Here is a 22,479-nt window from a genome sequence, read left to right as displayed (position 1 = left end):
TATAGACATACGGGGCCCAAAACGCGCTTTGGAAATGGTTCGGGAATAAACTAAACACATTAGAAAACTTTGTAAAATTTCAAAGCAGACAGGGGCATACGCCCGTGTGGAAAGGTGACACGCCCATGTGTCATCTTAACATGGCCATGTTGAAGGCCCGTGTGGCTCACACGGCCTAAACATATCGAGACGTGCCCGTGTCCCTAGCCTGTGTGAATTTATTTCTCGATTAAAAACCTACAGGGCTTTTTACACAGCTTGGCACACACCGGTGTCCATGGCCCGTGTCCCTCACACTACCGTGACACACCCGTGTCTCAGCCCGTGTACAAAACCCTTGACATTTTGTTTCTGATGGCAGCAACCATTTAGGGGCACACGGCCATGGTACACGCCCATGTACTAGGCTATGTCCTCCACACGATTGGGACATATGGCCATGTCTTTACCCGTGTGGTTATTACTGGGCATTTTGTTTTGCAAAATTTAGGTGCAGGGGACAAACGGCCTGACTACACGCCTATGGGGCAAACCGTGTGTTACATACAGTTTAGTGTCTACCCACGTGGACAAAAACAAGGCTATCTACCTAGCCTTTTTGCCACCCTTACTTGCACCAACCTACAAAACATCAAACATCTCCAATCCAAGCATAAACACACATAACCAAAACAGCCACAACCAAACATCCACATCCATGAGAATTTTCATCAAATAGATTTAATAGTAATCAATATTAGCCAATATCAATGGCCTATACAAAATGAATATTACATCCATATAAGCCAACACTTGTGGCTAAACTAAATGACACTAAACAAAAAAAATAAGTCCCTTTACTTGCCACACTCAAAACATTTAAACTAACTATACCAAAAGCTTCAGGTGATAATGTGACTAATGCCTCTGACGTCCCTTGATTCCCGATGCTAGCTTGGGGGCACTATAAGAAAATAGAAAAGAGAGGGAATAAGCATAACGCTTAGTAAGTTACAAGTAAATAATTAACATTGCTTTACCAAGTAACATCATACTCATAACACATCATACACTTGCACAAGTTTCTTGAATGACCATAGACATAAATTACTCATTTCATCCTTACTATTCATATACATAACTCAAGCTCATTCTCATGAGTTTCATATAAGTATCTGTATCACTTGCAACGTAATCATAACTTTTCTCAATCATGATATAATCTTTAAATTACTCGTTGAACTGGTTGGAATAGTAAATAGATACCCGATAAGCCTCATACAAAAGGGTAAGATGTCGATGTCATGTCCCAGACATGGTCTTACACTGGCTCTCATATATCAATGTCATGCCATGTTCCAAACATGGTCTTACACTAACCCACATGTCGAGGCCAATGCCATGTCCCAGACATTATCTTACACTAGCTCTCATATCAATGTCGATGCCATGTTCCAAACATGATCTTACACTGGCTCACATATTGAGGCCGATGCCATGTCCCAGACATGGTCTTACACTAGCTCTCATATCATTGTCGATGCCATGTTCCAAACATGGTTTTACACTGGCTCACATATCGAGGCTGATGCCATGTCTCATACATGGTCTTACACTAGCTCTCATATCAATGCCGATGTCATATTCCAAACATGGTCTTACACTGGCTCACATAACCCTAGTATCATGGCATGGATATCCGATCTATTCTTACGGTTCAACAGGGAGTCTCACCACATCAAATTTCGTCATGTATATTCGTAACAAAATCGAGCATTTCATGTAATATTGATAATTTAATGCATAATAACAATAGAATTGTAATATTTGCATGCAACTTACCTCAGTATACAAAAAGTGGGTGACTAGTTGGATTTAGTCTACTAGCTTAGCCTTCCCCCGGTCTAGCCCCGGATTTTGTATTTTTTGATCTAAAATGATAAAAATTCACTGATTTAATCATCATATTAATCAATGCATTTCATAATTCATATTTTGGCAAATTAACCACTCTGCCCCTAGACTTTCACAAAATTATGATTTTACCCTTAGGCTCGTAAATTATTTTTTATCAAATTTCCTATTTAACCAAGCCTAGCCGAACCTTTATTAAACTTATGGCATCTCCCAATTTCGATTATTTCACACAATTACTACCTATTTTATAACCTTTACAAAAAAGTTCACTTTAGATGTTTTTCATGAACACCACTTCACAAGAGTTATTTATTTCATAACTATAACTCATTTCCTTCCATAAAGTTTCAGCTCATAACATAAATTCTTTCATGGAAAAACCCTAAACTCTCAACCATATTGCAAAATAATCCCCCCCATTAGCTAGATTAATCTATAAGGGTCCCAAAAATACAAAAATTATCAAAAAAAGTCGTCAAAATGACTTACTTATGAGAGAACTTAATGGCTGAAAGTTTCAAGCTTCAAAAAACCCTTTCTTACTGATATTTTTGGTGGAGAGGATGAATGGTAAAAAGATGAAGCCCTTTTATTTTATTTTATCTTATTTCTAGTCAAAATAGGTTACCAACTTCACCTAATTTTGAATTTTCTATTCTTCTTTGTCCCTATGGCCGGCCACCACTATTGAAATGGGTCTATTTTCCCTTTAAAGACCCCTAATTATGATTCTCTAGTTATTTAACACCATTTGTTAGAAAAACAAAACTTTTGTCCTTTATGCGATTTAGTCCTTTTTCGCAATTAAGCTCACAATCGCTTAAATTAATTCATCAAAATTTTCATGCATCCATGTAAACGTGCTATAACACATAAAATACTATTAAAAATAATTTCTCTGGCCTTGGATTAGTGGTTTCAAAACCACTATTTTAGGCCCAAAATCAGGCTGTTACAACCTACCTCACTCCTTCTCAGATCATTGTCCATTACTCATTAATACAGAGTGCAAAGCTAGAGCAGATTAATAAAAATTTTAAGTTTGAAGCTTGGTGGGTTTTGAAGGTAATGCTTATTGAGGAGTTTAGGTGTATTTGGGTAAATTCCATAGGAGATCTTTTGAGCAAGCTGGAAAATATGAAGAGGGGCTTAGAGAGATAGGCAAGCCAAATTCAACGAAGTAGAAAAATGAAAAAAGAGATACTAACTTCAAAACTAACAACATTACTGGAATATGATAGAAGTGAAGAAAATTTGGCAGAGCTTTTAGATACAAAGATCCAATTGAATTTTGAGATAGAGAAGGACGAATGTTATTAGGAAAAGAAGGCTCGAATAAATTGGCTAAAGTTTGGAGAAAAAAATACCGCGTTTTTCCATAAGCAAGCAACGCAAAGAAAGAAGAGGAATTTTATCCATAAAATGCAATTCGAAGATGGCAGGAAGACGAAAGAGGTCGAGGAGATGGAAGAAATCGTAAGATCGTATTTTTAGAAGTTATTTTCAGCAGAAAGACAAGGAAATTATGATCAAATATTGTTAGGAGTTGATTGTTGTATTTCTGAGGATGATAATTATAGATTAAAAGCAAGCTACACTTAAGAGGAGATACGAGAAGCTTTATCAAAACTAAGCCCCACAAAAGCACCAGGAAATGATGATTTTCCAACTTTATTTTGTCAAAAATGTTGGTCGATCATTGGAGAGGATGTTTCAACTTTTTGCCTTCAAGGACTGAATGAAGGTATAGAAATACGCTCGATCAACAAAACAAATATCATGCTAATCCCAAAAATTCTTAATCCTTCTAATATTACTCAATTTAGACCAATTAGCTTATGCAATGTGCTTTATAAATTGATAGCTAAGGTCATAGATATTCAGCTTCGGGTAGTGATTAATAAATGTATAGATGTAGCACAAAGTGCTTTTGTACCAAGAAGGCTGATTTTTGATAATATGTTACTGGCTTATGAAATCTTACACACTTTAAAACATAAGAAGATGGGGAAAAACGGGCTTATGACGGTGAAACTAGATATAAGTAAGGCATACGATAGAGTCGAATGGAATTTTGTGGAAGGGATAATGAAGAAAATGGGATTTAATCCAGCATGGGTTGACTCGATAATGAAATGTGTGTCTACGGTATCATATTCAGTGGTTTTCAATGGAAACATAGGGGAAACTTTTCATCCAACTAGAGGTTTTAGACAATGAGATCCTTTAAGTCTGTTTTTGTTCTTATTTTGTGGGGAAGGTCTCTCTAGTTTTATGAAGCCTGCAATAGAAGGAGATATACTTAAAGGAGTAAAAACAAGTCGAAGTGGCCCAGCTATCTCACATTTACTCTTTGCAGACATTTGGATTTTATTTGCAGAAGCTATTGAAAGGAGAACACATTCATTAAAATAGATTTTGAAAGAATATGAGATTTGTTCAAGCCAATGTGTTAATTATGATAAATCGACAGTACTTTTCAGCACAAACATATAAGATGGAGAAATGGCAGGAGTTTCAAGTATACTCAGAGTAAGAAGATCAACTAATCCAGAACGATATCTAGGGCTCCCTAATATGGTGGGAAGAAGGAAGAGATCAACATTTCAAGCTTTGAAGGACAGATATAAACAACGAATTAATAACTGGAGCATAAGGCATCTCTCTCAATAAGGTAAAGAAGTTTTCGTAAATGCTATACTCCAATCCATCCCAACTTATACGATGGCTTGCTTTCTACTTCCTAAGTCTCTATGTACTGATTTGGAGTGTATAATAGCTTATTTTTTGTGGCAAAGAAGTCGCGATAGGAAGGGCATTCATTGGTGTGCTTGGAAGGAATTATGCTTATTAAAAGATGGTAGTCTTGGTTTTTAAAATCTTGCAAAATTTAATATAGCGTTATGAGCAAAGTAGGGATGGCGTCTTATAAACTATCCAAATTCATTATTAGCCCGTGTTCTAAAGGTAAAATATTATCCTAATTTGGATTTCTATAATGCTCGGTTAGGAAATTTACCTTATCCTAATTTGGATTTCTATAATGCTCGGTTAGGAAATTTACCTTCGCTTACCTGGAAGAGTGTCTGGGCAGCAAGAGGGCTTCTGGAGAAAGGTTTATGCTAGAGGGTTGAGAGAGGTGATCAAATTTCTGTTTGGAATGATTTGTGGATTTTAGGAAATAAAGCAGACATATTACAAAATCCAGACAACAATGAAAATATTAAGTTTATTTCGGATTTAATAGAGGCCACCAATAGGAGCTGAAAAATAAAGGTAGTTATGAATACCTTTCGATTGGATGTAGCAAAAAAAATCTTGCAGATTCCACTGGCGGAGACAACACATGAAGATTTTCAAGTATGGAGAAGGGAACTGTCCAGGGATTTCTAAGTCAGGAGCACCTATAAACTATTACAAGAGACTAACTTCGATCCTAGTAGTTATAGTTTACACGCCGAACTAAAAATTTCTATAGGAAACTGTGGAAATTATACATCCCCTCAAAAATTATAATTACAGTATGGAGAATCTCTTGGAACTTTATTCTGTCCCTTGTTAACCTCAGACATAAAAGAGTCGTGGTGGAAGATCAGTGCCCTCAATGTCGTCAAAATGAGGAAGACAATAGCCATATTTTTCAATAGTGCCCTACAATGGTTGAGGTTTGGAATCATTTCAATCTATCATGGGTACTAAATAAAAATACTCAAAATATGTGGGAATGGCTTACCTGGGGCTTATGTAAGGAGACTAATGAACAGATCCGATTATTCTGCTGTGGACTCTGGTTAATCTGGTCCAACAGAAATCATTTGTTATATGAAAGAAAAAATGTGAAAAGAAGAGAAATATCGAAGCAAGTTCAAAGTTATATCATAGAGTTGGATGCAACAAAAGAGAAAAAAAACTCACCCTTCAGTCTGATGGAAATATTCAACAGGATTATCAAAGAACAAGGGTCACAGTTCTTTTTGACGCAGCCTTTGACCATCAATCTTCCAGATCAACTACAGGCCTGCTTGTACGAAATGAAGTGGGGGAGATCCTAGCATCAAAGACTGTTTTTCACTCCGAGATAGCAACTCCGTTCACGGCAGAGGCACATGTAGGGTTACAGGCAATGAAATTAGGAATTTTTATGGGCTTTAACAAAATGGAAGTAGTGGGAGATTCAAAAACTGTTATAAAGAAATGCCAAAGTACTGATATAGGTAAATCGGCCATTGGAGCAATTACCAAAGATATACAAAGCAAAAAAGACAGATTTCAGGAGATTGAGTTTCATTTTGTCTCAAAAATAGGGAATATATACGCCCATGTTATTGCAAATGAGGCCCTAAAGAAGAGAGAAAGTTATTACTTGGTGGGAGGAATTCCAGAATGTGTTCGTCAAGCACTGGAGAATTTTCGGCCAAGGTATCCGGATTGAATGAAAGGGAAAATGAAAGCTTTTGAGAAGAGGTAGTAGAAAAAATTAAAAGTCATTATTGAAAACCTGCTATCATTAATGGTTGGGTCGGTGATGTGAAAAGACAGGGTCTATTAGTATCCAGCTGTCGATTTGACTGGTATAGGATAAGATTTGATTTTCTGATTTGATTTAGTTGAAATTGGACGAGTTGGGCTAGTTCCGTAAGTTTTAGGCCCAATTTTATTTAGTAGGCTTTTGTTTTTTTTAGTTATTCTTTTGATTAGTATCTTGTTAATGGACTTCAGTCCAGTTCTGTTCTATGTATTATTTCTTTTTATTAATAAATCCAGTCAGATCTTTTATTCAAATATATATATGATTTTTATTTAATATTAGATTTATTTTGTTTTGTTTTTATTATTTGATATTTGATACTTTTATTATTATTCTATTTTAATATGCTCAGTTGCACCATTGTGATTTTCTTTATCACGGTGTTTCAAAATATTATGTCTAATAAGTTGAAGTATCTCAAAATTTTGAAGTATTTTTTTCTTTTGTAAGATGTTACTGGTTTGATTATTAATGTCAAATATAATTTTTTTAAAAATATTTAGTATTTAATATTTTACTATTGGTTGCTTTTTTTCATTTTTAAATATTGTATTTTATTTTTAATTATTTTTAAAATTAATCAACATTTATTATAAATTAAAGGATTAATATTAAATTTAATTTTCAATGTTTACATCTTCTATCAATTTTACCATTATTTTTTTTCATTAAATTTGACCTCAGCCTTTCAAAAAGAGACATTGTTTTTTAACGAAAATACTAACTATAGCATTATTTTTTAACAGTATTAGCATGACAATTCACATAAACTTCATGCTGACACGACCCTATTTGTCTTATACGCTACGTCAACAAATAATTTAAATTTTACAAAAATAATAATAATAAATTGAGTACATGTGAATTGTTAAGCAGGCTACCATAATTAAAATTATAATGTTTTAGTTAGTATTTTCGTTAAAAAATAATTCTACTCTTTTAAAAGGTTAATGATCAAATTCGATTTTTTAAAAGATTAATAATCAAATTCAACTTTTTAAAATTGAATGTGTTTAATAAGTAGATGAAAAAATTTGTTGTAAATGTCATAATCATCAGGAATTGAATTCAATTTGTTTATTCCACAAGCCTTAAGTCAAATTGATGAACATCCTCCAACATTATTTTTTGGTTTTCTAAATGTAAAAAAAAATACTTATAGATTAAGTTTTAATTCAATTAGTATAGAATAATATATTATTTTTAATGTAAGAAGGCGTGAGTTTAAGTGTGTTGAAGATCATATGAATAGTTCTAAGCATTATTCTAAAAGTAAAAGATATAATCAAAAAAATTATAATAAAATTAATTAAAAAATTTCCATTTGAAGTAAGATATATGATAAAATGAAGTTTTTATTTGTAAGTAGGTGGATTAAATTAGAACATTGTTAGCCCAAAAGTTGAATTGGTCGAGCCCAAACTATCTTTGTTTTCTAAAAGAAGAAAGGAATAAACTAATAAGGAATATACTAGCAAGAAATTCCAAAGAGGCAAATCAAGCAAGCAGGAGCTTTTACAGAAGCAAGGCAACCCCGTACCCTTCCCAGAAAAAAAGGTGGAAATTTCATCTGCAGCTGATGATTGTAGATGGTTCTTCACCACTACCTTTAAATAGGAGGAGATTAACTAATATTGATTCCATGGAGGCTGCATCAGCTAAAGTCGGTCCTTGATTTAATTTTTGTTCTTGCTGTTCTATATGTTGTTTTTAAGTATTGGGTTGATCCGGGTTTTTACTTTGATTATCGATTCCTATGATGGGTCTGCATCCTCTTGTTTATGCAACTGAGTTTGTTTCTGTTTCTTTATTTTTAGATAGTGAAAGAAAGATTTAAGTCGGTGAATCATTATATATCTAGTTGAGCTCAAATCTTTTAACATGGATGATAACTGAAATTAGCTTAACTTTGATGGAATTAAACTTCATCTTGGTTTCCTTTTGCTATCTTTATCAAGAATGGTGGTTCATTCATGAAAGTTGGTCAGTAGCTTCTCTTTTGGTTTTTAGGTGAAATTGCTGTTAAAAAGTTTATACAAAGGTAAATTCCGGGGGTAATTCTTTCCCCTCTTTGTTTACTTCTTTGAGTAGCTTTTTTGTAGTAATCGTCTATAAGGAATGTCATGCATATGAAGTTGTTGAAACCCGGTTGGATTTGGACATAACCGTCTCGAAGGAACACCGACAGCTTTTTACATTATTCATATGGTTGTCATAAGTGTCAAGACAGATTTTGCTTTCCTTTATGTAATTATATTTGATGGAACTATACATTAGGACCTCTAATTCACGACTCCTTAACTCGCATGATATGTTGTATGCAGGTTGCTGTTACGCAATTTATTTATGCTTTTTTTTAATTATTTCATTTCTATGATTATAGGCTAAACTTGCTGCTGCAAAAGAGAAATTTGGACGAGAAATTCATGTCTTCGAAACTGAAGGACCATCGCCAATACAAAATGAAGTGCCCAGCACTGGTGCGAGCGACCCTGCAAAACATATTTTCAGACTTTTAACTTGCCTATTGACTAGAAGTGACAGTTCATTTCGTAAACTGATAAAATGCACTTATTTATTTTTGGGCAGAGGAGTCGGATGACGTCTATGAGTTCACAGCAGAAGATTATCATCGAGTAATGGCAACTAAAAAGGAAGGTACTTTTGGCAATGAACACAACTCATTTATCAATTTTATCCTCTAGCTTCATTTAGATATTTTTACCAGCTGATTTTGGGATTCATTTACGTTAAAATGACTCTGGCATGCTATGGCACACTTTTTTGTTAGAGATATATTTACACTATTTTAAGTGGATAAAATTTTGAAACAGATAACTACTTAAAGACACGAAAAATTCGAGAAGCAGAGGAGGCAGCCCGCAGATCAAGAGTAACAAAGGTACTTGCTAATTGCTACTTGCCACACTTTTTGTGGGTCTTTTAGTTGTCTTGCCTTTGATAAGTTTCAATGTTCATGTGCAGGCTGTGATAAGGGTCCGCTTTCCTGATAACCACACATTAGAGGTCACATTTCATCCATCAGAAACAATTCAGTGCTTGTATGACCTTATCATGAGAGTGATTTCTCGACCGGATCTACCGTTCTATTTATGTAAGCTTATTTAAGTTGTAAAATACTAACTGTGGTGTTGGTTGTGAAGCCAATGCATTAAATGCCTATCGTCCAATCATGTTTCAGATACTACTCCTCCCAAGAAGCAAATAAAGGACATGACGCAAGATATTTTCTCTACTGGTTTCATTCCGGGTGCAATTGTGTATTTTTCATATGATCTCCCAAAAGGTTAGTTATCTGACTTTTTCGTATGATCCCCCTCTTAGTTCCTTAGGTTGGAAGTTATCTGATTCCTCAAAATATGATTCACTCCGGTTAATGACACTTTGAAATGTTTAGGTGCCGATGCCACAGCTGCCAATTCAGCAGCCTTCCTTCTAGACGAAGTCATGTCTTTGAAAGGCTTGGAGGTCATAGCTGGTGCTGAGCAGGCAGAGGCAGTTCAATCTGCCCCAGAACCTGGTGTTGGTGCCAGTACAGTACCCTTCCCTATTGCCCAAACCAGCAAGAGAAAAAACCTGGGAGGCCAAAATGGTTTAAAATGTGAATCAAGCTTATTATTACAATTTCATATATCTCCATAGTGATACTGATTCTTGGCCACACTGAGTCGATCAAAATGCCAGATGACTATATAAGAAAAGGAGAAAGTTGTTAAATGGTGTTGAGCAGGTGATTCTTTTCAAGTCAAGGGTGTTAAAATTTGCAAAAGAACATCAAATGTGAATACTTGTTACAACTTCATTCATAATCTGATCCCTTCCCTCTGTTTCATTCTTATTCCTTCCAACTTCCAAGTGTTGGTAAGTTTCTTGAACAACAGGATGCTGCTTCATCATTTTGCTTTTGGAGTCTCAGTTGGCCTTAGAGTGAAATTTTGAATGTTCAAGAGTTTGTTTTGTTTGATAGCAATTATTTTCTCAAAACGCATGCATTATCCCCTTCTTTTTTATGCTCATAAACCAACAATAAAATATTTTTATTCATATTTAATGATTTTAGTAGATCTATTCATGGGCTGGGTTATTTTTTCAGGCTAAAAGGTCTGCTCAAAATTTAAAAGGGTTTGGGTAAAAATATTAGGCCAGAAAAATAGGTTTGGAAAAGAACTTAGACTCATTTAAAATATGAGTTGGACTTGGGCTTGAACATTTAAGGCTCAAGCTTGACTCCCTGACCAGTTTTAAGTTTATGTTATTTTTATATATTATGTAATTTAGAACACATTAAAAAAATAAGCTTATACTCTATATATATAATATTTCTTTAATGTAAATATTAAAATAATGTTAAAGATGATTATATAAAAAATCTATTAAATTATTAAATATTAAAATAATATAATATAAATTTTTAAAAAATAATTAAAAAATAATATGGACGACTTAAAATGAGTTTGAGTTTGTTTTTTACAAATATAGACGGGTTTAGACAAATCTTTTAAGTTTAGATTTTTGGTTGGGTCAGGCTTAGAAAATTATAAAATATATTAATATTATGCTTAAATCTGTCTCGACCCGATTTATGAACACCATTAGATTTTAGTGACTTTCATTATTTTGATTTAATATTTTTAAAGGAATTTGATTAAATTGAATTATATGATTTTTTTTAAAATCATAAAAAAGCACACACTGAAAAGTCAAAAATAAATGGTAAGTATAGAATTGCAGGATTTTTTATTCTAAATCTAAAGTTACAAGATTCTTTTAAGTTTTTTTATACATTTTAAACTGAAAAAAAAATAATTGTTTTGAAATCTTAACTGGACTCTCCTAATCAGAGCCGTCCATTGCTCTTTTTCATCACGTCTGTTGATTATAATTGATATTATTTGGATCTTGAAACACCTGATGTCATTTTTATTTTATTCCCAGCGAAGGTTAAAAAGTGAGAGAATCGTTTTCATGATTCGCAAATTTGTTAGCGCCATTGTGTTTTTTTACGGTCCTCTCATTCGTATATTATTGTATTTGCAATATACACCCTTTGACTCTTCTATTTTAATGTTTAAGCTTATCCTTATCTACTCTCTTTGGATTTCAAGCTCATGCTATTTAGTTTTTGTTTTTAATTGCCATATGAAAATTATACACAATTTCAATATTTTTTTATTCTTGCATTTTAAGTATGAGTTTGGCTAACTAAAGCTCCATCAAACGAAAAGGAAGCAAACTATTTTCATAATTCAAAATGTAACAACCTTTTTTTTTAAATGGCTTTCATTGAAAAAGAGAAAAAAAAAAAACCACAGGGGCAAGACCCAAGTTCAAAGATAAAGGCAACAGAATACAACAGGGCCCCAAAGCAACTCGAAAAACACAAAAGGGAAAAACAAAAGACATATAGAAAAAAAACCCTAAAAGCTGCCTCAAAATCAGTAGAAGGAAGCCAAAATCCCCAAAGCTAAAATTGTTGAACCTGCAAACATGACAGTAGTGAAAAAAGAAAACAAAGCAAGGTCAAACAAAGTAAAGCTGTAACACTCCTTACTCGAGTTCAACGCCAGAACAGGATACGAGGTGTTACCGTACTAAAACACATGCTTACAAACATTTCTGTGCCATAAATCTTCATCTAAAGTAATTTTTTTTTGAAAATCGAACATAAAGTCCCTAATATGAGCCCACGGGGCCCAAAACACACTTCAAAAAAGATTCGGGACTTAACTGAGTACTTTAAAAAACTTTGAAAAATTTCAAGGTAAATAGGGCACACGCCCATGTGTCGTCTTAACATGATTGTGCTGAAGGCCCGTGTAGCTCACAAGGCCTGGGCATATCTGCACACGCCTATGACCCTAACCCGTGTATATTTATTTTTCAATTCAAACCTACAGGGGTTTTTACACGGCCTGACACACGCTCATGTTTATGGCCCGTGTCCCTCACACGGCCATGACACGCCCGTGTCTCAGCCTGTGTACAAAAACTTTAGCATTCTGCTTCTGATGCCATCAACCCATTAAGGGCACACGGCCAAGGCACACGCCTGTGTGTTAGGCCGAGTCCTCTACACGACTAAACACATGGCCGTGTCTCTGCCCGTGTGTTTACTACCATGCATACTAACTTGTAAAATTGAGGTGCTGGGGACACACGACCAAACTACACGCCCGTGGCGTAGACCGTGTGTCACACACGGTCTAGGAAAACGCCCGTGTGTTTGTTCGTGTGGACAAAAATAAGGCTATTTACCAAGCCTTTTTGCCACCCTTACTTGCACCAACCTACACAACATCAACCAAAACCAACCCAAGCATAACACATATAACCAAAACAACCACAACCATGAGAAATTTGCATCAAATGCATTTAATAATAATCAATATTAGCCAACATTAATGGCCTATACAAAATGAATATCACATCCATCATATGAGCCAACTCTTGTGGCTAAACTAACAAGACACTAAACAAAAGATTCAAGTCCCTATACATGCCAAAATCAAAATATTAAACTAGCTATACCAAAGCTTCAAGTGATAGTGTGATCGGTGCCTCCGACGTCCCTTGATCCCCGATACTAGCTTAGGAGCACTATAAGAAAATGGAAAGGAGAGGGAGTAAACATAGAGCTTAGTAAGTTGCATGTAAATAAATAACAATGTCAACCACATATATTTAAAACACATAGTATATAATAAATCAACATAACATTCTTGAGTGCACAAAAGTAGATATCACCACATACTTATACATCACAAATATAAGCCAAAGATTTCAAAATCATTTTCATAGATAGAACTTACTCATGTTATTCTTACCATTAAGACATCATAACTAGACTCATATCTCATGAGTTTCAAATAAGAACCTGTACCACTCACAACATAATTATATCATTCCATATCATTGTCATAAGCTTTAAAATAACTTGTGAAACTATTTGGAATACTAAAGGATATCTGACAAGCTTTACACAAGAGGGTGAATTGTCGATGCCATGTTCCAAACATGGTCTTATACTGGCTCACATGTCGAGGCCGATGCCATGTCCTAGACATGGTCTTACACTAACTCTTGTCTCAATGCCGATGCCATGTCCCAGACATGGTCTTACACTGGCTATCATAATGTGGTTGATGCTATGTCCCAGACATGGTCTTACACTAGTGCACATATCAATGTCTATACCATGTCCCAGACATGGTCTTACACTAGCTCTCATTACATTGCTGATACCATGTTCCAAACATGGTCTTACACTGGCTCTCATATCGTGGCCGATGCCATGTCCCAGACATGGTCTTACACTAGCACACATATGACCCAAATGTCATGGCATGGATATCTAATCTATTCCTATGCTCAACCAGGAATTTACCACATTAATTTCATCACTCATTATTCATAATCATATTCAACCATATTATGTAAAATCGGTCATTCAACATATAATAGCGATAAAGTTGTCTTACTTACATACAACTTACCTCGGTATACAAAAAGTAGGCGACTAGTTGGATTTAATCTACTTGCTTAGCCTCCCCCAGTCTAGGCCCGGATTTTGTATTTCTTGATCTAAAATGATAAAAATTTGCTAATTTAATCGTCATATTAATCAATGCATTTTGTAATTCATATTTTGGAAAAATAACCATTTTTCCCCTAGACTTTCACAAAATTACGATTTTACCCTTCAGCTCGTAAATCAATTTTTATTGAATTTCCTCATTAACCAAGCTTAGCCAAAACTAATTTAAGCCTATAGCATCTTACAATTTCAATTATTTCACACATTTACCATATAATTATAACTTATGCAAAATGGTCCCTAGTTAGAGTTTTCATAAAAACTACTTCACAAATGTTGTTTATTTAACAACCAAGATTCATTTTCTTCCATAAAAATTCAGCAAACAACATGAATACTCTCATGGCAAAACCTTATAATTTCAACCATTTTGCAAAATAGTCCCCTCATTAGTTAGATTATGCTACAAGGGTCCCAAAAGTACAAAAATTATCAAGAAAGACCATCAAAATCACTTACTTGCAAAGGTAAAGAGTTGCTGTAATTTTAAGCTTCCAAAACCCTTATTTTACTGGTATTTTTCGGTGGAGAGGAGAAAGATGAGAGTTGATAAATTTTTCTCCTTATTTTATTTTATTTCTAGTCAAATTAGTCACCAACATTTTACCTAACTTTGACTCTATAATATTTTTGTCTTCTTGATTAGCCACTAACATATTTATGGTCTATTTTCTCAATAAAGACCCCTAATTTAATGTTCTATAGCTATTTGAAACCTTTAACTAGTAGAACAAAACTTTCGCACTTTATTCAATTTAGTTCATTTTTCAAAATTAAGCATACAATCGCTAAAATTATTTCACCAAAATTTTCATGCACTCATATAAATATAATATAACACATAAAATAATATTAAAAATAAATTCTCTAATCTCGGGTTAGTCATTTTGAAACCACTGTTCTGACTAGGCCCAAAATCGGGCTGTTACAATTCTCCCCCTTAGGGATTTTCGTTCCCGAAAATCTTACCGTTAAAAATGTTTGGGTATTGGCCTCTTATAATTCCTCGGGCTCTCATGTGGCCTCTTCTACCCAGTGTTTATGCCATAATACTTTCACAAGTGTATACTCTTATTTCTCAATTGTTTAAACTCCCGAGCTAAGATCTTAATCGGCTCTTCACCATAAGTCATGTCAGACTAAATCTCAATCTCTGTTGGCGAAAGAACATGCGAAGGGTCAGAACGGTAACGGCACAACATCAACACATGAAAAATGTTGTAGATCTTCTCTAATTCGGATGGCAAGGCTATTCGATAAGCTACCGGTCTGATTTTCTCAGTCACCTCATAAGGTCCAATAAAACTTGGACTTAATTTTCCTTTCTTACCGAATCTGAGGACTTTTTTCCATAGAGATACTTTCAAAAACACCTTATCACCGACTTGAAACTTAATTTCTTTTCGTTTCAAATCCGCGTAGGATTTCTATCTATCTGAAGCAGCCTTTAAACAGTCACGAATCACCTTCACTTTCTCTTCAGTCTCTTTAACCAAGTCAACCCCGTGAATCTGATTCTTACTGAGTTCAGTCCAATACAAGGGCGTTCGGCACTTACGCCAGTACAAAACCTCATAAGGTGCCATTTTCAAACTCGACTGATATCAATTGTTGTAGGCAAACTCTACCAGTGGTATATTTTTCCCAACTGCCTATGAATTCTAGGACGCAACACTGTAACATGTCTTCAAGAATCTAAATTACTCTCTACGACTGACCATCAGTTTGCGGATGGAAAACTGTGCTAAAATTCAACTTTGTCCCCAAAGTTTCTTGTAACTTTTTCCAAAACCTCGAAGTAAACCTCGGATCTCTATCTAAAATAATCAAAAAAAGTATTCCATGAAGTCTCACAATCTCAAAAATATATAACTTGGCTAGCTTATCGAGTGAGTAGTCGGTATGTACCGGAACAAAGTGAGTTGATTTCATTAGTTGATCAACTATGACCCAAACAATATCTTTCTTTCTGGGTGAGAACGGTAATCCCGTCACAAAGTCCATAGTAATTCGATCCCATTTCCATTCGGGAACCATCATAGGCAGAAGTAAACCCGAAGGTACTTGGTACTCAGTTTTCACTTGCTGACAAATTAAACATTTCGACACAAACTCTGAGATGTCTTTTGTCATGCCCGGCCATCAATACAATCTCTTCAAGTTATTATACATCTTAGTACTACCTGGATGGATTGACATACAATTACTATGTGCCTCGTGAAGAATTTTCCTAATAAGCTCATCATCTCTAGGTATAGAGACCTTATCTCAGAACATCAAATAACTGTCGGTACTAATCCAAAAATCTGATTCGTCAACTGTCTCACATTAAGTCATCTTAGCTTGCAAATCTTTATCACTCTTTTGAGCTTCACAAATTTCTTGAAGAAACATAGGTCTATCTCTCAACTCTGCTAGAATCCAACCATCCTCGATTACAGACAACTGAGTATTAATAGCTCTCAAGGCAAACAATGACTTCTTACTTAATGCATCAGCGACCACGTTCGCCGTTCCAGGGTGATAGTCAATTACTAATTCATAATCTTTAATCAATTCCAGCCACCTTCTTTGTCGTAAATTCAAATATTTTTGAGTAATCAAGTATTTTAGGCCTTTATGGTCAGTGAATACCCGACATTTCTTGTCATACAAGTGGTGTCTCCAAATCTTCAGGGCGAACACTATGGCTGCTAACTCTAATTCGTGAGTCGGATAATTTTTCTCATGCGGTTTCAGTTGTCTCGAGGTATATGCTATCACTTTGCCTTCTTGCATGAGCACGCACCCTAATTCAATCAAGGATGCATCGCTATACACTACGAATTCTTTTCCCGGTTCTAGTTGCACTAAAATCAGGGCTTCAATCAACAACGTCTTAAGTTTTTCAAAGCTCTGTTGGCATTTTTCTGTCCACTCGAACTTGACATCCTTCTGTAGTAACCTTGTCATCGGAGTAGCAATCATGGAAATCCTTTAACGAGTCTTTTATAGTAACCCGCTAAGCCTAGGAAGCTTCTAATCTCTGATATATTCCTTGACGATTTCCACTCAACAATAGTCGAGATCTTACTCGGGTCAACTCTAATCCCATCACTCAACACAATCTGTTCTAAGAATCTGACCTCTTGGAGCCAAAAGTCGTTTTTACTAAATTTGGTATACAACTGTTTATCTCTTAAAGTCTGCAAAACAGTTCTCAAATGCTCCGCATGATCACTCTCATCACGAGAATAAATTAATATATCATCAATAAAAACCACAACAAATTTATCCAAGTATGGCCGGAAAATACGATTCATTAAGTCCATAAACACGATGGGAGCATTTGTTAAGCCAAAGGGCATGACAAAGAACTCATAGTGCCTGTATCTCGTCCGAAACACGATTTTCGACACATCTTGCTTCTTAACTCTTAGCTGGTAATAGCCAGATCTCAAGTCTATCTTAGAAAACACCGTGGATCACTTTAATTGATCAAACAAATCATCGATCCTTGGAAAGGGATACTTGTTCTCCACTATCACCTTGTTGAGTTATCTGTAGTCTATACATAACCACATCGACCCGTCTTTCTTTTTCACAAAAAGTACCGGAGCACCCCACAGGGAATAGCTTGGTCTCGCAAAACCCTTATCAATTAATTCTTGTAACTGTACTTTTAACTCCTTTTAACTCCATCGGAGCCATCTTCTACAAAGCAATTGAGATATGTACCGTACTAGGGACTAACTCGATACCAAACTCAACTTCCCTAGTTGGAGGTAATCGGGGAAATTCTTCCGGAAACACATCCGAGTACTCACATACCACTGGCACTAACTCAATCTTTACTCCCGACTCTTGGGTATTCAACACAAATGCAAGATAGGACTCATACCCTTTTCTCATGTATTTCTTAGCAGTCATAAAAGAAATCAGTACTGGTAAGTTGTTCGATTCACCTGATTCAACCCGAATAATATCCCTATTTTCACATCTTAATTCAATAAACTTACTACACAGTTTACTAACACGTTTTGAACAGTCAGCCAATCCATGCCAAGAATTAGGTTAAATTCATCAAACGGTAGTAGCATGAGTTAGCCGAAAAATAGTGGCCTCTAATTATTAAAGGACAGTTTCTACACATTTTGTTAACTAATACATGTTTGCCTAACAGGTTGGATACTTTTACCACAAATTCAATAGAGTCCACTAGTATATTCGTACAAGGTACCAATTTCATGCAAATATAAGAGTGGGTAGACCCCGGGTCGATCAAAGTAACCACAGATATATCATAGATAGAAAAGGTACCCATAATCACATCGGGAGACGCAACATCTTTGCGGGCGCGAATGGCGTATGTCCTTGCAAGTGCACTACCCTCGGACCTCACAGTAGAATCTCTAGGTGTACCTCTGCTGCCAGCCTCACTCCCAGGGTTCTTCTGTGGTATACCCCTCGAGGGAGCATTACTCGCTCTCACATATTCCTTTTTGTCTTTCTCCTTCATCTCAGGTTAGTTTCGAATAAATTGGTCTAATGAACCATAAGTGAAGAAACCTCTATCATTACCTCAGCACTCACCGAAGTGTCGTCTACCACGCTGCGAACATTCCGGTCTATTCGGTCAGCACTACCAATGCTTGCAATGGAAGTGGTCTAAGCTTTAGACGCCACATACTACTTATTCTTATTTTTTCTCGAGAATCCTGTTGACACATTTGTTCGAGTAGGAAACACCCTCGATTTCTTGGATGAGGTCTGAAATGATCTTCCCATTTGTCTTTTCTTTGAGTCACGTGCTCAATGTCAGTTCTCTTCTTCTCTTTGGCCAATTCTGTCGGTTTTACATGTTCTCTAAACAAGTACTACAAGTTTTCTTAACTCCAAAATGCCAACCAACAATCTGATATCTTCGTTCAAACCATCTTCAAACCTCTTACACATAGTGGTTTCGGTAGATATGCACTCCCTAGTGTATTTGCTAAGTCTCACGAACTCACGCTCATACTCTATTACCGTTATTCGGCCTTGCTTCAATTCTAAAAATTCTTTCCTCTTCTGGTTTATAAACCTCTGACTAATATACTTCTTTCGGAATTCCTCTTGGAAAAACTCCCATGTAATCCTTTCCCTTGGTACAACCGACACAAGGGTGTTCCACCATTGGTAGGTCGAGTCTCGCAGGAGCGACACAACACATTTCATGCACTCCTCAAGGTTGCAAGACAATTTATCGAATACCCTAATGGTATTTTCCAACTAGAACTCTACTCTCTCTGGGTCATCATCAATTTTAGCCAAAAATTCCTCAGCCCCATGCTTACTAATTCTATCTACAGGAGGTTTTTCTCTGCTAACCATTTCTAATCCTTAGGGAGCCATATGGGCAGGCAGAGGAATCAGAAAAGGTGGGGGAGGCGGAGTGTTCAGATTTGCACGAACGGACTCCGAGTACCAAGCATCCATCATATAGAGGTAAGCTCCTCTAGCCTCTCTACCCTGACTCAATGTCACAGGCCCATATTCGACTGGCACGGTTCCTTCAGCGGGAGCCGCCACATTACTTTCTACATCATCCACTATAGCTCCGTCAGGATCCATTTACTATATGAAAACACAATTTAAATTTTTCAGAAGTCGTCACACTATCACAATATATTTATGGCATGTATAGCTAGACTCGTACTCATGCTAGGTTAGTCTGAGAATTGACTAAATCATAGCTCTGATACCACTAAATATAACACCCCTTACCCGAGTTCAATGCCGGAACAGGATACGAGGTGTTACCGTACTAAAACACATGCTTACAAATATTTTCGTGCCAAAAATCTTCATCTAAAGTAAAATTCTTTGAAAACCGAACATAAAGTCCCTAATATGAGCCCACGAGGCCCAAAACATGCTTCGAAAAAGATTCAGGACTTAACTGAGTACTTTAGAAAACTTTTAAAAATTTCAAGGTAAACAGGGCACACGCCCGTGTGTCATCTTAACATGATCCTGCTGAAAGCCCGTGCAGCTCACATGGCCTGCGCATATTTGGACAAGCCCGTGTCCCTAATCCGTGTGTATTTATTTTTTGATTTGAACTTATAGGAGTTTTCACGCGGCCTGGGACACGCCCGTGTCCATGGCTCGTGTCCCTCACACGGCCATGACACACCTGCGTCTTAGCCCATGTACAAAAACCTTGGCATTCTGTTTCTGACGTCATCAACCAATTAAAGGTACACGGCCAAGGCACAAGCCTGTGACTTATGCAATGTCCTCCACACGGCTGAGACAGACGGTCGTGTCTCTGCCCGTGTGTTTACTACCATACATACTGATTTGTAAAATTGAGGTGCAGGGGACACATGACCGGACTACGCACTCGTGTGTCTGTTCCTCTAGACAAAAACAAGGCTATTTACCAAGCCTTTTTGCCCCCTTACTTACACCAACCTACACAAAATCAACCAAAACCAATCCAAGCATAACACATCTAACCAAAACAACCACAACCATGAGAAATTTACATCAAATTCATTTAATAATAATCAATATTAGCCAAAATTAATGGCCTATATAAAATAAATATCACATCCATCATATGAGCCAACTCTTGTGGGTAAACTAACAGGACACTAAACAAAAGATTCAAGTCCCTATACATGATAAAATCAAAATATTAAACTAGTTATACCAAAGCTTTAGGTGATAGTGTGGTCGATGCCTCCGACATCCCTTGATCCCTGATACTAGCTTGGCGGCACTATAAGAAAATGGAAAGGAGAGGGAGTAAGCATAAAGCTTGGTAAGTTGTATGTAAATAAATAACAACGTCAACCACGCATATTTAAAACACATAGCATATATAATAAATTAACACAACATTCTTGAGTGCACAAAGGTAGATATCAACATGTACTTATACATCACAAATATAAGCCAAAGATTTCAAAATAATTTTCATAGATAGAACTTACTCATGTTATTCTTACCATTAAGACATCATAACTAGACTCATATCTCATGAGTTTCGAATAAGAACTTTTCCACTCACAACATAATTATATCATTCCATATCATTGTCATAAGCTTTAAAATAACCCGTGAAACCATTTGGAATACTAAAGGATATCTGACAAGCTTTACACAAGAGGGTGAATTGCCAATGCCATATTCTAAACATGGTCTTATATTGGCTCACACGTCGAGTCCGATGCCATATCCCAAACATGGTTTTACACTAACTCTAGTTTCAATGCCGATGCCATGTCCCAGACATGGTCTTACACTGGCTCTCATAATGTAGCTGGTGCTGTGTGTCAGACATGGTCTTACACTAGCGCACATATCAATACCGATGCCATATCTCAAATATGGTCTCACACTAGCTTTTATTATATTGCCAATGCCATGTTCCAACATGGTCTTACACTGGCTCTCATATCGTGGCCAATGTCATGTCCCAAACATGGTCTTACACTAGCACACATATCACCCAAATGCTATGGCTTGGATATCCAATCTATTCCTAGGCTCAATCGGGAATTTACTATATTAATTTCATCACGAATTATTCATAATCATATTCAACCATATTATGAAAAATCGATCATTCAACAAATAATAGTGATAAAGTTGTCTTACTTACGTACAACTTACCTCGGTATACAAAAAGTGGGCGACTAGTTAGATTTAATCTACTTGCTTGGCCTTCCTCCGGTCTAGGCCCGGATTTTGTATTTCTTAATCTAAAATGATAAAAATTTTCTAATTTAATCATCATATTAATCAATGCATTTCATAATTCATATTTTGGCAAAATGACCATTTTGCCCCTAGACTTTCACAAAATTATGATTTTATCCCTAGGCTCGTGAATCGATTTTTATCAAATTTCTCATTAACCAAGCTTATCCAAAACTATTTTAAGCCTATAGAATCTGAAAATTTCTATTATTTCATACATTTACCACATAATTTATAACTTATGCAAAATGGTCCCTAGCTAGGGTTTTCATGAAAACTACTTCACAAAAGTTGTTTATTTAACAACAAAAATTCATTTTCTTCCATAAAAATTTAGCAAACAACATGAATACTCTCATGGAAAACCCTAGAATTTCAAAAAATTTACAAAATAGTCCCCTCATTAGCTAGATTATGCTACAAGGGTCCCAAAAATACAAAAATTATCAAAAAAGACCATCAAAACCACTTACTTGCAATGGTAAAGAGTTGTTGTAATTTCAAGCTTCCAAAACCCTTATTTTTCTGGTATTTTTTGGTGGAGAGGAGGAAGATGAGAGTTGATATCTTTTTCTCCTTATTTTATTTTATTTCTAATCAAACTAGTCACCAACATTTTACCTAACTTTGACCCTACAATATTTTTGTCTCCTTGATTAGCCACTAACATATTTATGGTCTATTTACTCAATAAAGACCCCTAATTTAA

General features: G+C 35.7%; 1 protein-coding gene and 1 long non-coding RNA gene across 4 annotated transcripts; one reads left to right on the top strand and one right to left on the bottom strand.

Moving 5' to 3' along the window:
• Positions 1-694: 694 nt before the first annotated feature.
• Positions 695-6,436, bottom strand: LOC108460701 (uncharacterized). Of its 3 annotated transcripts, XR_008281675.1 has the most exons (7): positions 6,260-6,436; positions 5,812-5,981; positions 5,630-5,692; positions 5,187-5,547; positions 4,961-5,047; positions 1,822-1,910; positions 695-943 (listed from the first exon to the last, which is right to left on the bottom strand). It is a non-coding gene; the product is annotated as an uncharacterized LOC108460701 (long non-coding RNA). The 3 variants fall into 3 exon arrangements; XR_008281674.1 differs by having other exon boundaries at positions 4,971-5,047; positions 5,812-6,435; XR_001867630.2 differs by having other exon boundaries at positions 5,812-6,434.
• Positions 6,437-7,830: 1,394 nt separating this feature from the next.
• On the top strand, positions 7,831-10,378 carry LOC108458368 (plant UBX domain-containing protein 1-like). The gene is made up of 7 exons (XM_017757730.2): positions 7,831-8,087; positions 8,808-8,904; positions 9,014-9,082; positions 9,259-9,326; positions 9,410-9,539; positions 9,627-9,731; positions 9,843-10,378. The coding sequence occupies exons 1-7, from the start codon at positions 8,004-8,006 to the stop codon at positions 10,085-10,087; spliced, it is 798 nt and encodes a 265-aa protein (XP_017613219.1). The 5' UTR covers positions 7,831-8,003; the 3' UTR covers positions 10,088-10,378.
• Positions 10,379-22,479: the final 12,101 nt, after the last annotated feature.

This window comes from Gossypium arboreum, chromosome 4 (genome assembly GCF_025698485.1).
Source record: "Gossypium arboreum isolate Shixiya-1 chromosome 4, ASM2569848v2, whole genome shotgun sequence".
Classification (NCBI taxonomy): Eukaryota; Viridiplantae; Streptophyta; class Magnoliopsida; order Malvales; family Malvaceae; genus Gossypium; species Gossypium arboreum.
Note: the sequence above shows the minus strand (reverse complement) of the source record. Positions and strands in the feature narration are given on the sequence as shown.